General features: G+C 30.8%; 1 protein-coding gene across 2 annotated transcripts; it reads right to left on the reverse strand.

Annotated features, from left to right (window-relative positions):
• Positions 1-7471: 7471 nt before the first annotated feature.
• On the reverse strand, positions 7472-9867 carry LOC107878631. Of its 2 annotated transcripts, none has more exons than XM_016725688.2 (2): positions 8956-9867; positions 7472-8014 (listed from the first exon to the last, which is right to left on the reverse strand). In XM_016725688.2, the coding sequence occupies exons 1-2, from the start codon at positions 9694-9696 to the stop codon at positions 7697-7699; spliced, it is 1059 nt and encodes a 352-aa protein (XP_016581174.1). In that variant the 5' UTR covers positions 9697-9867; the 3' UTR covers positions 7472-7696. The 2 variants fall into 2 exon arrangements, with proteins under 2 accessions (XP_016581174.1, XP_016581176.1); XM_016725690.2 differs by having other exon boundaries at positions 7472-8011; positions 8956-9861.
• Between the last annotated feature and the right edge of the window lie 7228 nt (positions 9868-17095).

Consider the following 17095-nt stretch of genomic DNA (forward strand, 5'->3'; position numbering starts at 1 on the left):
GTACACCATTCACCAAATGATGCTGCATACGATAATCTCTTGAGAGATATTTCTTTGGGTCCGGTCTAAGCTAGTGCAATGTCCCAATACAAAGTAAATGGGTTTAATTTTTCCATCGAACAATACTTTAGGTCAAGGAAAACAAACAATAGTGGTGTTTGGGTTAAGGGTGATGATGATATTGATTACTTTGGCATCATACACGAGATCTTAGAACTGGAGTATACTGATTTCTCAATAAAAAAATTATCGTCTTTCGATGTAAGTGGTTTGATCCAAGCAAAGCAAGCACAGCAGACACAAGAGTACATAAGGAGCATAACATCATTGAAGTGAAGCACAATAGGTCGTATCCTATTTACGATCCATTTGTTCTAGCGCAAAATGCTAAACAAATGTATTATGCTCCTTATCCGCGGCACAATGACAAGTCTGGTTGGTGGGTTGTAATCAAAACAAAGCCTATAGGCCGGGTGAAAGTTGAGAATATGCTGGGGACTGCGTATCAAAATAAAATGTAGATTGATCACCAGCTAGTGGACATTGAATTAGTGGACTGTTTGAATCACCCAAAAAATATATTTGAAGAAGTTAATATTGCCGAAGAAGAGGCTGAGTGGGTAGGAGATGAGGAAACCTCTGAAGAGGGTGAATGGTTTAGTGGATAGTCTTCAGAAGAGGAGGTTTAGTTGTGTAGGCTGTATTTATTATGTATTGATGTCTTTATGCTTTGTACTATATATTTACCTTTATGTTTCTCGTTTAAGATTGATATGTAATATACTGTTTAAGTTTGTTGTTTTCACTTTTCCATGATTTATATAGTAATAAAAATATTCTTGCCTATATCTCGTATTGTTGGAGCGATTTGAAATGTGAATTACTAACTTGAAATTACTTACTTGGAATGTTTTCTTATATATGTTTTCATGTTGTAGGAGCTAACTACTTGTTAACTTAACATAATTTAGATGTCAGGTAAAGATGACAGAGGTAAGGGAAAGGTTGATACTACGAAACCAAAAAAGAAAAATTAACCTCTTGCTTATAGACGACTGACAGATATTCACATATCTGAGGGTTGGTATGCTGATGGGTCAGCATGACCCTCATATTCTAGGTCGTCGGAGGATTTGATACCAACTCCTACGCATGTGGGGCCACTACATGGGTCTATACCAACCTATTCTTCTCATATGACCGTGACACCGTCAGCACAGTACTATCGAATGGCCGTTGGCCACTCCAGACATCTACCATCATCGATATCCTCCTACAACAGTCACACAACATCGTACAGTGATTCTGCTGGATCTATTGGGTTGTCGGATCTTCAGCTTGAAGGCGCTCCATCTGGTGCTTCAGATCCGCCTACGCCCGTGCATCCATCATCACTTACTAGGCAGCCCGGAGACAGAGATGATTCTGGGAGGATTTATATTGTTCCAGTTGCGAGAGGGTAAGATTTCTAAATATAATAACGTTACTCATTTTTCCATTACTATTTTATTGTTCTTGATGAAATTACTGTTTGATCTTGTGTTATAGGTTTACGCCAGATGGTGGAGTTGGACAAATGGCGCGAATATGCATTAGCCGGCACTTCAATGACTACTGGACCAGCTAGCAAAGGGTTCCAAAACTTGACACAAAGAGAATGTTTGAAGAATTTAAGGTAAGGATTTAACTTATCGACTACTTATTAACAATTTGTTAGAACGCAAGATTGAATATTATATTTTGGTTGTAGAAATTTTATTGGTGGGATGATGCAAATCAATTTCTTATAAAGAAGAACTTTTTCAAAAGATGTAGAGCCAGATTTAACGATATCTTGGATTATGCCCGAAAGAAATCGGTAAAACCTAAGTGGATACCTGAACACATATAGCCACTATATCAGCGCCACTGGAATAGCTCAGAATATCAATTGTTGAGGCAAAAAGAAAAGAGAGTCCGGGCATCATCCAAGGGTGGCTCCCTACCTGCAGAAGTACTCTTGCTGTGAAGGAAAAATTGATATGTAACTTTTACAGTTTTAATTCTTTGTTTCTATTTAAATCTTTTTTATTATTTGAACATTGATAATTTTTTCATATGCAAGAAAAAAAAGGGTAGGGAACTACTAACTGATGAGCTTTTCGAGGAGACTCATCTGCGAAAGAAAAAGAACCCGTCTGATGAAGATGTCTGGGTTGAACCTCGTGCAAAAGTTGTCCACGTAAGAAACAAATTTTGAATTTATAAATCTTTTTCTCAAAGTTGATATTACTCAATTATAACTACTTTAGTATTTTTTGACTGTTAAAATTAACTTTACCTTGAATATAAGACAGATTTAGGCGTCTTGTTGGTGAGTATCGTAGTAGTCAGCCTCCTGAAAGTCAGGATGACCCAATACCCCAACATATACGAAATGAGTTATGGACAAAAACTTCGGGTCCTGCAAATAGAGGTCATTTCTACGGATGCCACACAGAATTTTTTTGCGATAATATTAGGTGTTCGTCCGACCCTGCATACTCTAGCTCTTTGGTTAATACAGAAACCTTTATAATACTACAAAATATGGTTTCTCAACTCACTGAAGAGCTTGCTGAACAGAGAGAGATATGCTGAACAGAATGCGAGGCAAAAGAAGAAGGAGGAGGCAACAACATCACAAATCAGGATGCTGCAGCAGTAGTTCAGTTCTTTCATTCAGACTGCGGGGGTTATTCCTCCGTGTCCTGGTAATGCAGTTCGGGCTGCAAAAGGTCTAGGCCCCTGGATGATTTCATCATGGATAATGATATGGAAGACGAGGACGAATTCGATGATGATGACTGTTAGTTTTTTTATTTTTGTATGTCTTGTACTTTAAATTTAGACATTTTGTTGTTTGAAACTATTGTTGTAGTTTTTTCGTACTCATCTTTATTGGACATTTTGTATGTGTTGTACACTTTTTAAAATTTCCATTTGATTTTTTGTTGTTGTTGTTGTATTTTCATTTTGGTTAGTGCTGTAAATTGTTGTTGTTGCATGCTGTATTTGGGTTTTTATTTTTATTTTTATTTTTAAATTCCCAGAAAAACCAACCACAAGTGGTCGTTTTTTCAATATATTTTTTTGCAGAAAACCGACCACAAGTGGTCGTTTTTTTTATAAAATTAATTTATCAATTTTAATAAAAACCGACCACATATGGTCGATTTTAAATAAAATAATTAATTAATTTATTAAATAACCGACCACCGGTGGTCGGTTTTTAAAAAGCTACCGCTACTTTTCGGACCACAAATTTTGGTCGATTTTGTGGTCGGAAATGGAGAAAATCGACGATTTGTGGTCGATTTTTGTGATCGATTTTCCTTTTTTTTTTTTAGTAGTGTGGCTAGAACCCGAAACTTCTAATTAAAGATGGTGTAGTTCCACCATTACACCACAACCCATGTTGGTATATCAACTGAAGTAGATTTTGAATTTTTGTGGAAGATGTAGGAATGAAAAAAGGGAAAAAATTTCAAATATAACTCCAAGGTTACATTTGAAATTCTTATGATGAAACATCATTTTTAAAATTTTAAAACAAAAATAGAAATCCTTATGATCAAACGATCGATACTACTATACCTCACGTTCGGCAACATGCTTAGTAACTTTAAAAGAACTAATGGGTAGGTATAAACTTTTTTCTTTTTTACTCTCAAAGAATATGGACACCTATATGAATACATGTCAAGGCTAAGAAGGCTAGGAGGTCCGATGCTGATGCATTGCTATAGAGATCAAAACAGGATAACAGATGTAATGACGAAGGATAGAGTTAAATCAGCTAATTTCAATGAAACAAGACTTTTTGTAGTTCCTTCAATGTATGCCTATGAAGCAATGTGGACAGACATTTCAGAATTTATTTTAAAATCCATTTTACTTTTGCTATTAATTTTGGTCTATTGCAAGATGTGCATCAAAACCTAATTCTTTATTTTCATTTTTGATTTTTTATTGGGTGTCTGATTTTCATATTGGGTTTGACTAAATCCAGGTTCGGTGCGGGAAAGTCCCATATTGAGAGGGTAAAGCGTTGTCTAACAAAGACGATTCCATACCAAGGCTCGAAACGGAAATCTGTAATTAAGAATGAACAAGTATTTAACACTCTATCGAAATTCTTGTTGGTGAATTTCTTTGTTGAACCTTATTAGTTATTACAATTTACAGTCAGAAACATATAGTCATAGCCAAAACCATGCCAAAGACCCAATAACAATTCATCTTCTATTTTCTCCAAAAATTCTCACAAGTTGGATGAAATTTGTATTTTGCAGACAAATTTAATCCATTGGACTTACTTTAACAGGGAACAAAAGGGGAAAAATAGATAAATTCAGCATGGGCCATTAACTTTTCAAAATAATTGGGCCTTCTTCATTAGCAAATGTCATTGGCTCACTTATGCAAATGTCCTCTTTTTAGTAGGTGGAATTTGAATTTTGTTAGAAGTTTTGTAAATATAGCCCTTAGAATTGACAAAATAATAGATATCGTCTTAACTTTTTCTCGTAACATTTTTAGTTTGCTCAAGTGTATTTTCAGACTGTAATCTAAAAAGATGCAAGAGAAATAAATGAATGACCATTTACTAAATAATTGTCCTGAAAAGGCAAAATGGGCACAATTTTTTGGATATCATTTGCTAATAATGTTGTGGCCTTAACCAATATATAACTATTTATTGGATTGTAAAGTTGGTCTTTTTGTTATGTTTTGTTATTTCACTTAAAAGGTCACTTTGACTCAAAAATTGATATATTTGATCATTTTTTAAATGACATGACACCTGATTTTTATGTTAGAAAAACAGAAATTAATGAACTCAACCTAATTAAAACAAAATACATCATACCCCGCCCAATATCTAACCAGTAAAATTTATCTATATGCCAAACAAATATCCCAATATCCAAAAACGTGAAATGATTTAATCAAGTAAAACAGATATTGTGTGAGAAATAATCTCAAGTTATAGCAAACACCTCTTCTAGTGAAAGTGTAGAATTAAGATGCCATTGATTAATAAAGATTAATGCATAAAAATGAAAAAAAAAAAAAAAAAAAAAGGTGAGAGTTACAAATTAAATGTAATGATCTGATTTTTTTGGTGATTTTTGTAAAATATTTATTTTTATGTGATTTGATCATTTTATGCATCCTCGTTGTTGCTTTGTGGTATTTCTGAGGCGTGCGAACGATTGACATGGTTCCCGATACATTTTGGCATGATTTATGTGAAATTGTTGTTTTTGATGACTTTGAAAACTTAATAGTTTACTTCTGTCAATATTTATTGATCTGTGTATCAAATGGCAAAACAAACTACGATAGCGAATTTGAAACGTTGATTTTTAAATGATAACATCTCCTACAACTCACTCAAATAAATTAATTTCAAGAGAATATCACTCAAATGAATTGATTTTGAGAGCATTCTGTCAAATTTAACAACTTTTACTTTCAACTTGATTCAACGTCTACGTGGCCTATAATAAAAACAATAATTACATCTACTTTGCAACAAAAATGAGCAAAAGCCAAAACAGATATCCACAACTTTTCTACATTTTCACCTAAAAATAAAAAGTAACTCATGAAAACACATGATTTCTGTTTTCTCCTATGAATTATTTGCCTTTTCTTTTTGGATTAATATGAAAACTTTTTTGGATCATGAATCTTACATTTCCAACTATTGAAAAAGATAAAAGCAATTAATCATATGAAACTTTTTGACTGAATTTAACAGTATCTCTTCCTTTTTAATTTCTTCTTATTTATTCTCATTTTCTTCTTTTATTCCTTTGGTGGTTTCCTGCTGTCATTGAATGTAAAGATTAATATGTCTTTGCTAGCAGAGTTCTTTTTTTGTTTTGTTTTCTTATATCTTGTTTAAAAATAGGCAAAATTTATCGGTAGACCTCTTAAATACGTATTATCTTTCACTTAGGCACCTCAAGTAGACGTCGTTCACTTTTGGTACCTCAAGTAGCTATAAAATATATCATTTTGACACCTTTTGCTAAATCAGCAAAAATATAAATATATCGTGTGCGTGTATTACACGCGCCGATGACGTGTAAAGTGACCAATAATATTATGACATTTGTCATTTTTCTTCAAATTAATTTTTAAATAACTAATTTTAATTAAAACAAAAAAAATACCAACCAAATAGTGACACTTGACAATTTTTTTAACTTAAATAATTATAAAAAATTATAAAATTTAATTTCCCCCTCTCACCCTCCCCTACCCCACCCCACCCCCCAACTACCTTTTTTGTTCCGCCCCCCCCCCCCCCCTCGCCCCAGTCATTTTCCTCAACCCCACCCCCAAATCGAGACACCCACTTCGCCATAGAAAACGCACCCACAGTTTCCATTTCATCTGAATATGCATACACAAAGCTACACACTGAAGAAAATAAAATAGCGGAAGAAAATTATTCAAGATTTCACTATTTCAGTTCCAATTTTCAGTACTTTTGGAAATTTTCAGTTCCAATCATGATTATATATTCATTATCTTCTGAAAATTTTGACTATAAATTTTCCGTATTTTTCCCCTTGAATTTCTTATAATTGGGTGTGTTTCGTTGATTAATGGAAGGGGTATTATTTGGCGTTCATGGTGTGTATTATTATTGTAGGCATGTTAATGGAGTGAAGTTTATTTTTGAGTGTTGATTTCACCTCCATTAATGGAGGTTAAGCTTAAAAGAAGTTGTGTAGAAGACAATGTGAGATTTTCATTAATTTTAAAAAAATTTAAAGATGTAAAATTATGAAAATACCCCTCAAACGTGCTTAAAAGCGAGTGTAATACACTATCTTTACTGCTTCAGCAAAAGGTGCCAAAATAACACACTTTATGACTACTTGAGGTGTTTAAGTGAAAGATGATACATATTTAAGGTGTCTGCGATATATTCTGCCTTAAAAATATTCGTAGTAAGTACAAATTTGTTAAAAGAATCTTAGTGCTTCAATATATTTTACATGTTATCACTATTACATGTTTGGACGGATCTAAAACAAAGCCACGTATTGGACACAAAAATAAAATTTGGTACCTTTCCTACATTTGTTTAGCATATAAAGAGATTTTACAAGTCATTTATTGGATCTAATAGAAATTTTTTACATGTTGTCACTACTACAGTTGTTCAGTGATCGTTTAAGCAAGTTCTTATATTTCTGTTAGTTTTTCTTATTCCGAGGTTCTATCGAAAATAACCTCTCTACCAAACCACACTGGGTATGTTGTTGCTGATGTTGATCTTGGCACATTTTAACAAGTAACCTTTAGCGCCTTATATTTTACAAAATGCACTGAAATTGACCTTTTGAAAATTCAATAATAAATCCAGAAATGCTATCATAGTCTAAGCAGGTAAATTAGGTATAATCAGATAAAATAACATGTTATATCTAACATTGACATGCTACTACATCATAAAAATATTGCAACAATGATCAAATCTTTTTACAAAATTATTCCCACAATGAATACTTTGTTTATGCAACAAAGTCTTGTAATTAACAATAAATTTAGTCTTATAAGATGCAGAAACATAAGATGTTTCTGTTATAATCAGATAGCAAAATGATCAGCTTTTATATCCTAAAGTAAAACTTGCAAAAATAGTCACTTCTTAACGAACATTAGATGCCACAGCTCTAGCCCAATATTTGATTTGTTCTTTCATGTGATCTTCTGGTCTTCTTATCTTGTCTAATTCTGATAAGCCAATTATTGGTTTGTTCTTGTTCTTGTCCTTCAATCCTGGTGTTGTGTTTGCAAAATCTGGGCTTGACACCTTTTCATTGTTCAAGTCTAAGTTCTTGAAACTTTGCAAATCTTCAACTTGTAAATCATTTGAACTAATTCTAGTCCTGCTTTCTTGATATTGTTTTCTCCTTGAATGGTGCTTTGTGATGCTAGATATGCTTGGACTTCTTGTGAGACCCTGCTACATGACAACAAGTTAAAGTGGTTCAATTGGTGACATATCACGAAATAAAAATTAAAGCGCAGATTTAGAATGTGAACTTCATGAGTTTAATCTTTGAAGTTCCTAACCGTAATTAACGTACTTTTGAGACCCTACGACATAGCAACAAATTAAAGTGGATCAATTAATGACATATCACGAAACAAAAATCAGAGGCAGAATCAGAATGTGAAGTTCGTGAGTTTAATCGTTGACGTTTATAGTACCAATGAGATGTACTTTTGGGATCATGCTCCATAATACTACAAATTAAAGTGGTTCAATTGATGTCATATCACGTAACAAAAACTAGAGGCAGAATCAGCATGAGAAGTTAGTTTAATCGTTGACGTTTCAAGTACCAATGAATGTACTACATAACAACAAAATTAAAGTGGTTCAATTGATGACATATCACGAAACATAAGCCAAAGCGGATTCAGAATGTGAATTTCATGAGTTTAATCTTTGAAGTTCCTAGTAGTAATTAATGTACTTTTGAGACCCTGCTACATAACAAAAAATTAAAGTGGACCAATTGATGACATATCACAAAACAAAAATTAAAGGTGGATTCAGAATGTGAACTTGATGCATTTGATCTTTGACTTTCATAGTACTAATGAGGGTACTGTTGAGATCATGCTACATAACAACAAATTAAAGTGGTTCAATTGATAACATATCATGAAACATAAATCAGAGGGGATTCAAAATGAGAACTTTACGAGTTTAATCTGACGTTTCTAGTACTAATGAGTGTACTTTTGAGATTATGGTTATGGAGTTTAGTGGAATTTAGTGTCTTTTTTCACATGTATATTCAAATTCAAGTTCAACATCAAGATATAACTAAGTAAAATAAAAGTGCGCTCTCTCTAATAGCTTTAAAACTATAACTAAGTAAAATATGAAAGTACCTTTGAAGTATGTTTAGGAGGCAGAACTTTTGCATAGTTTAAAGAAGCTTGCCTAATCAACTTTCCCACAGAAAACTCATTTTCCTCATCGTGAATTACTTGCCCTTTTGCAAAAACTGGCAAAGAAGGTGCCCTCTGTAGATTACTACCCTGTGACACTTTTGGTAACAATAATTGTGAAGTATTCATCTGAGGTGAAACTTTAACTTTGTTTATAGATGCTTGCCTAATCAACTTTCCCATAGAAAACTCACTTTCCTCATCATGAACTTGTTCACTTTCTTGAAAAACTTTGCTCTTTGTTGTTGCTGCTGTTGTTATTGATGTTATAGATGCTTGCCTAATCAATTTTCCCATAGAAAAATCACTTTCTTCATCATGGGGTTCTTCTTTATAGTCTACAAAAACAGGCAAAGAAGGTGCCCTTTGCAAATTACACCTATCTGATGATGCTTCTGATGATGCTCTTTGTAGTCTTGGTTTACTTTTTCTTGAATCAAGATTCATTTTTTCACTTTGTGGGAGTTTTTGTAATGAAGAAAATGTTTCCTCTATAGATTTTCCAGATGAAAAATCTTGATTACTAGTACTATTCTTATAAGAAGGACAGGGATCAGAATAACATCTCAACATTCTTGATTTTCTGTCAAGCAAATTCCCAAAAAACCAACTTTCTTCAAGAAGTAAACCAGGTTCCATTTGGTCATCATCTTTAGGAGAAATTGGGACAGACATATTCATTGGCTATTACAAAAAATTTCAATCAAAAGTTTTTTTAACTTGGTTGGAGTTCCCACATGGGATTCTTGCCTTATATTTATTTAATTTTTTTATATGGCTATATGTAGATAAAAAAGCTGTCAAATGGGGTTGATTAGGGAGGCCATGTTGTGTGATTGGGTGTCATGTGCACATATAACAGTTGCGTATTTATTCAATACAATGTGGACAGAAAGACTACGGAAAAAAAAAGATGTGTGGCAGGGTGGATTGGATACTATTGTTTACGCAATTCGATCGAACACAATAATTTTAATTTAAATCATATATTGAAAAAATTATTATGTATAAATATTAGAATTTATGTGGTTTGATCGAACACTTAGATCATATATTAAAAATTTATTATGTATTCAATATAATGTGGATAGAAAAATTATGGAAAAAAAAGACAATAGATATATAACGGTATGAATGCACTTTATTATATACACGGTTTGATCGAACACAGTAACTCTAACCTAAATCATATATTAAAAAATCTACTATATATAAATATTAGAATTTACTCGGTTCGATCGAGCACAGTTACTCTAACGTAGATCATATATTAAAATTTTATTATGTATTCAATATAATGTGGACAGAAAGATTATGAAAAAATATAGACAGACATACATGGCAGGGTAGATGCATGATATTATTTACGCGGTTCGCCTAAACACAGTAACTTTAACTTAAATCATAAATTAGAAAGTTTACTATGTATTCAATTCAATGTGGACAGAAAGACAAGGAAAAAAGAGAGATATGTGTGGCAGGGTGATCCATAGTATTAGTTACGCGATTCAATCCAACACAATAGCCCTAACTTAGATCATATATTAAAAAATCTACTATGTATAAATATTAGAATTTCGAATTCAGTAACTTAAGGCTTAAGATATAATAAGCTCATAAAACTTTAGGATATTTATTTAAATTAAAAATATCTATTTGAAATACTTTATTAGGAGTTGAATTGTTCAATTGAAACAAGACATACTTTGAGTATCTAAATGGAATATTATGATAAGTTTAAGAAACTTTTTTTTTTTAGTTTTCCATCCGATGTTCGATATCCGCATTGCAGCCTCGACTAATTTCGATTGCGTGTTTCAGGATCATTATGAGGATAGCACTCCCAACAGAATTTTCTCCAGGGCTCAAACCCGAGAACTCCAATTAATGATAAGCAATCCCACCATTACAATACAACTCATGTTGATAAGTTTTAAGAAACTGGTCCATGAGTTTAATGGCAATATTAAACCTATAAACTTTAAATTTTAAAATTATATATAGTATGTGAATTTTTTTTACCGGACAGTGAGAAAGCAAAGACATGAATATGACATCCAACTGTATAACTTGATGATCAATAAAATAAGGTAAAAATTAGTCGTGAAATATCAAATTCAAAATTCGACAGAAACAAAATATTAAGTGATTTATTTTTATCTATTCAAAATATAACATACTTATCAAATTAATTGAAGTAGGCCGTGAATTGATACGACCATCATAAATTATAAAAACAGACAAAGATATGTGTTAATGTTTTACGATAGAGAAATTAAAGAAAAAGACATGATTTTTGTTTTTTTTTAAACAAAAAAATATATATTTGTGGTGTGAGAGAGAAAGATAGAAAAGGGAGGTGTATGCATTTAATTGGAACAAAAAAGGAAATATGAAATTTTTTTATTAACAAAATACAAAGGATGTGAAAGGAAAGACTTAGCTAATGCCAGCACATCCCATGTGATAGACTTGTTTTTGTTTGATTACTTACTTCAACAAATCTCAGAATTCACTAGAATATTAGTACTAATGTTTACTTGTTTTTTCATAATAATGTAACAGCTAAGTTTACTAATAATATATTTTAAATTAGTTGGACAACCTAAGAATAATAAGTCTTTAATTGATGATTGTGCTTCTTTGATGTTTATTCAATAAGAGACCTTAATATTGTTCAACTATTTCAAACATGTCCTTTGGTTTGTTTTAGTTAGCTGGACTAAGTACATGAAAGAACTTGCATGATCTTTATTTTTTTTTTGTCAACCTCTGATTTAACTAATTTAAATTTACGTAGAAAATCTTATTTTGAAAATATAGTAAGGATTCAGGTGAGTGCAAGAATTTGATCCAAATTTAAATTAGTCACATTAAACTCCGACTAATTCAGATTTACCTATGATCCATTTGGGAAAGCACCTCATACCCAAAACTAGAAATCAAAAATTATATAATCAAGAAAGAAGTAGTCTCATGTTTATATTTGGATATAAAAGAAGCTGAAGCTCTTTCCAATATTGTTTGGACATGAACTTAATTAACAGCTAAAAAGATATATGAATGAGAATATAAACAATAACTTGCAATAGTTTTTTTATTACAATTTACTCATAATTTACTGAAATTTTACTTGAGTTTAGGAGTGTGTATCGGTTGATTTGGTTCGATTTTGTATATTATCAATTCGATTTATCGATTTTCAATTTGTAAAAATGTTAAACCGATAATCAAACCAATAAAATATTTATTATCAATTTTTAATTAATTGATTTTTGATCTTTATCGATTCGATTTTCTATCTAATCGATAAGAAAATATTCTCCTAATGAATTCTTTTTATTTCTATTATTTTCATTTATTATACACTCTGCATAAATTATAAATACTAAAATAACAACTACAAAATTAAATAGACAACAAGATATGTATTTAAATCTAAAGCCACTATACAATAATAAATAAAAATATAATATTAATTTCACTTTATTAGATTATCAATTTAATCAATAAATGTAATTTTGTGGAACCCCAAGAAAAAGGAAAAGTCAAGTTGGATGTCAAGTGTAGTGTAGATCCGGTTTGTCTTATTACGTTCCATCTTTTGGACCTCTATTTTGCCCTACCCCATAAATTGGTTAAAAAAATTATTTGAACATAGCTATTTAACGTTGTATCTAATTTTAAAAAGTTATGTATCTATACTTTGAAATAAGTTTAATACATATTGTGTTTGAAGTTCATATAACTGAAGTCCGGTTTTTAATATATGAAGTTCAAGTTGATATAATTGAATTTCAGATTTATGTATTATTACAAAAGAGGAGTTGGTTCGGAGTAATTGATAAATTATTAAATTTGTTAACATGTGAGAAAGTCATGAGTTCAAACGATGAAATCTACTTAATTATTTTTGAGAGAAATATAAGTTAAGATTACGTATAAGTAATTTTATGATTCAATTCTTCTTCAAACGTCAAGCACGACGCGAATTTTAGTGTATCAACTTCCTATTTTATTGAAGTTTAGTTTGTCAAAAAATTAATATTTAGGCTGTTGTCTACTGTCTAAGTAGGGGTGGGCATGATATGGTACGGTACGGTACGGTATTTTAAATTTTGGTATGGTAACTTCGGTTTTTGGTATCTAATAGAACAATATCATTACCATACCAAATTAGTTCGGTATGGTTCGATATTTTTAAATTCGATTTCGGTATTTTACGTATGGTAATTCGGTAACCATACTTTATTTGATTTCTAATTACATATATTCATATAAAAAAACTATAACTTTACATTTAAAAAACGTCTTAATCATGTTAGGCTAACAACTATCTTTGTTAATCAATTACACAAAAATAATATTTCAATCACGATTGAATAGTCCGAAATACAAACTCTGAACAACAGTATTTAAACTTAAGCATGGTACTCCTAAATAATAAGCTTCCCAAAAAAATTATTTCTTAATAAAAGCTACTTTTGTGTTCAATTGGCTAATGAATGATATATAAATATATTTAATAATCTTAAATATAATATATATATATATGGGTTTTAGATGTTATTAAAAAATTTCGATGCGATATATTGTATTTCGGTATTTATTACATAAATATCAAATATCATATCAAATATCAAAATAATTTAAAATTCTTACTAAATACCATACCAAATACAATGACATTCATATCACGATATAAAAAATTTCAATTTCAATCTGATATTCGGTATATACCATACCATGTCCATCCCTATATCTAAGTATCTGTTACTGCATGTGCATGTGCAGCCGTCGAAATGTGTTGGGCCCTTAACAGATGCACTAATATCCAAATTAAATTAAAATATAAATAACATAAATATCAACCTTTTGAAAGTAATTACATTTTTTTTTATTTTTTTAATTATTTTACTCTTTTTCTCTATTAATATACATAATATAGTCGACATATACATAACATTTTGTGTATATATTGAAATTTTTGTGACGTGCTTAAAAAGTTAAAATTTTTTATAATATTGAAAACATAAATTGTGTATTTATGTAATTTTTAGAATTAAATTACAGTATTTTTTTGACTTTGTGGTATATGTATGGGTATGGGTATATTCCAAGTACTGGTCAGGGGTCACCTAGTCTTTTGAATCATCATTGAACAGGTATGGCATTGGTGATATAAAACAACTTTTTTTTTTCAACTTCTTGGTTAATAATGTTGGCCTTTTACTATTTCATTTTTTATTTTTTGTATTTGGGCCGTGAAGATTGGAACATAATATAAACATATATCTTAATTTATTATTTTTATATAAATTTTTATATTTATGGAGTAATTATAAAAATCTTAATTAATTATGTATCTTTGTTGGATATATCAGAAGCTAATTATATATCTCGACAGATTAAAAATTGAAAAAAATATATTGAAAGTTGATTATGTATTTTTACAAAGAAAAAATATATCTTCTTTAAATGTATTATGTATCTTGACATACTCAAAATTAAAAAAAATATATCAGGAGCGAATTATGTATCTTTATAAAGGAAAAAATGTATCTTCAATAAATGTATCAAAAATTAATTATATATCTCAATAGATTTAAAATTAAAAATTTTAATAACTAGATAAAATATTGATTTTTATATAATTGAACTTTAAATTATTGAAATTTATGTTGTTCGTTGACTATAGATATGGTCAATTGTGTTAACTTGGCCATATTTAAAATTTTCTGAGCCCTTTGAAGCTGTCATTGGTTTCTTTCATAGGCCACAACTTTTGTCCAATTTTTTTGGCCCATATTCAGATGCCATTTTAGTGTGAGTTGAATATGTTAAGCCTCCCATTTTGTTGTTATAGGGATATTGGATTCCTCTAGAATTAGTAAAAGTTGATGAAATTTAAGTTTTCAAGAATTAATTTAAATATTTTACAAGAAAAGGAATTAATTTAAGTTAATCAAATTAGGAATTAATGAAATTTCAAGTCAATTTTCATTTTTACTTGATATTTTTGACAATCAAGAAAAGATAAAAAAAAAATTCTCCATGATTTATCTTAATACATAAATGTGTCCTTTGCCTTTGTTTCAACTTTCATCTATGTATACCTTTCAACTTGAGATGTGCACAAGTAGGTCCTTAAACTTGCATAAAGTTGAATTACTAGACACATGCATCATATGTGATGTCCTACGTGACCAATTTGTGTTTATGCATGTGTCTATATTCGACTTTATATAAATTTGAATAATTACTTATGCACATCCAAAATTGAAGGTTAAATGTGAGTTGAAACCAAGTTAAAATGACATGTTTGTTTGTATTAATTACTTCAAATTATTTTTTCATATCTTTTTACATCAATTAATTGAGATAATATGATAGAACCACTATATTATCACTTTTTTTAAAAAAATAGCAAGCCAAAGCGCTAGTATTTATGAAGTTTATCATGTCTTATTGGGAAATTATATAAATTTGAGTAGAGGTGTGCATCGGTCGGTTCGATTTTATATATTATCGGTTCAGTTTTCGATTTTTAAATATGCTAAACCAAATCAATAAGATATTTTTTATTTATCGATTTTTAGTTCTTAACAGTTCGATTTTCGATTTAACCGCTAAGAAAATACTCATAAAATAGAAATAGTAGTAACTAACGTGAAAAAAATTGAATCTTAGTTGCAACCATAAATCCTGCATGATGTGTTTTAATGTAATACCCCGAAAATTCAAACCAGTATTAGAACCATGCTTCAAGCTCATGAAAAATAAATTATAGTGTTTTGGTAGTTTTATGAGTGAGTTTGATGTATACTAAGGCCTCAAATAACTCCTAGCTATTAGACGAATCAAAATATCCCTTACCGATTGAATTCTTGAGAAGGATGATGCTATAGTCAACTTCAAATGAGCATATTTTTCACTTTACTAAGAATTTTTGAGCTCATGACCCACCAACAGATAGATAATTGAATTAGCTTTCCAACGATACCAATTTTGCCTTAATTCGGTACCTGAGTGAAAAGTTATAGTATTTTTCCTGTGAGGCAGTGAGCTGCTGTGATTACACCGTTTAGCGGTGCAATAGCGGTGAAGATAATACCGCTCAGCAATAAACCTCCAAACCGGAGTTGTCCAAAAACAGTAGGTGCCTGTTATTAGCCCACTCAGCAGTGCTATAGCGGTGGCACCAATACCGCTCAACGGTAAGCCTTAAAACCGGGATTCTATTGAAACTTTTAAGTCTGAGGGGCAGTCCTGTCTTTTCCTACGGCCCCCAAGTCGTTAAAATAAGGAATTAGGCGTGATTATAAGCAAAATACACTCATTCCTCACCAAATTTCTCTCCATAAAATCCTAAAACTTCAACTTTAACTCCAAGAAATCCAAGGTTTCACCATTCCTTCTTCAAGAAAACCAAGAAATTATAATTCCCAATCCAAGAACGTTCAAGAAAAGTCAATTCTCTTTCAAGATTAAAGCTCCAAGGTATGTTAAATGTTCATTCATGAGCCCTTTTCACCCATGGAGTTCAAGAACCCAATTTCAAACTCAGAGTTGTGATTTTTACAAGTTATTGTGATTTTGATTTTAACTATGAATCCTCATAAACTTTGATTCTATACCATGTTTATACGGAATTGTTGTTGTTATTGAACCCCACACGTTTGAATAATGTTATTTGCTGATTGAAATCATAATTAGTGATGTTGGTGTTGAAATCATGTTATTACTACAAGCTTTAAACTATTTCCATGCTTAGCTTAAACTATGAATATCAAGTGTTTGATGAAATGCTTACAAGAATGAATTTTGAATAAATGCTTTCATATTATGTCCCTAAAGATTTAGTACTATTTTTCTATTATTGCTATCGAGTACTGGGGGTTATGAATACCCGAAAACATAGTTGTTTACTTAGTTTCAGTATCTTCAGAATAGTTTCAGACATATTATAAGTGTAATCAATTCAGTCAGTCATCATAATCAGTTAAACTTAGAACAGTTTAGTATTCCGAGTCAATTCAGTTGGGAGTAGAATTTAGCGCGGAGCGAGCCTAGGGATGGG

Source organism: Capsicum annuum, chromosome 7 (genome assembly GCF_002878395.1).
Source record: "Capsicum annuum cultivar UCD-10X-F1 chromosome 7, UCD10Xv1.1, whole genome shotgun sequence".
Classification (NCBI taxonomy): Eukaryota; Viridiplantae; Streptophyta; class Magnoliopsida; order Solanales; family Solanaceae; genus Capsicum; species Capsicum annuum.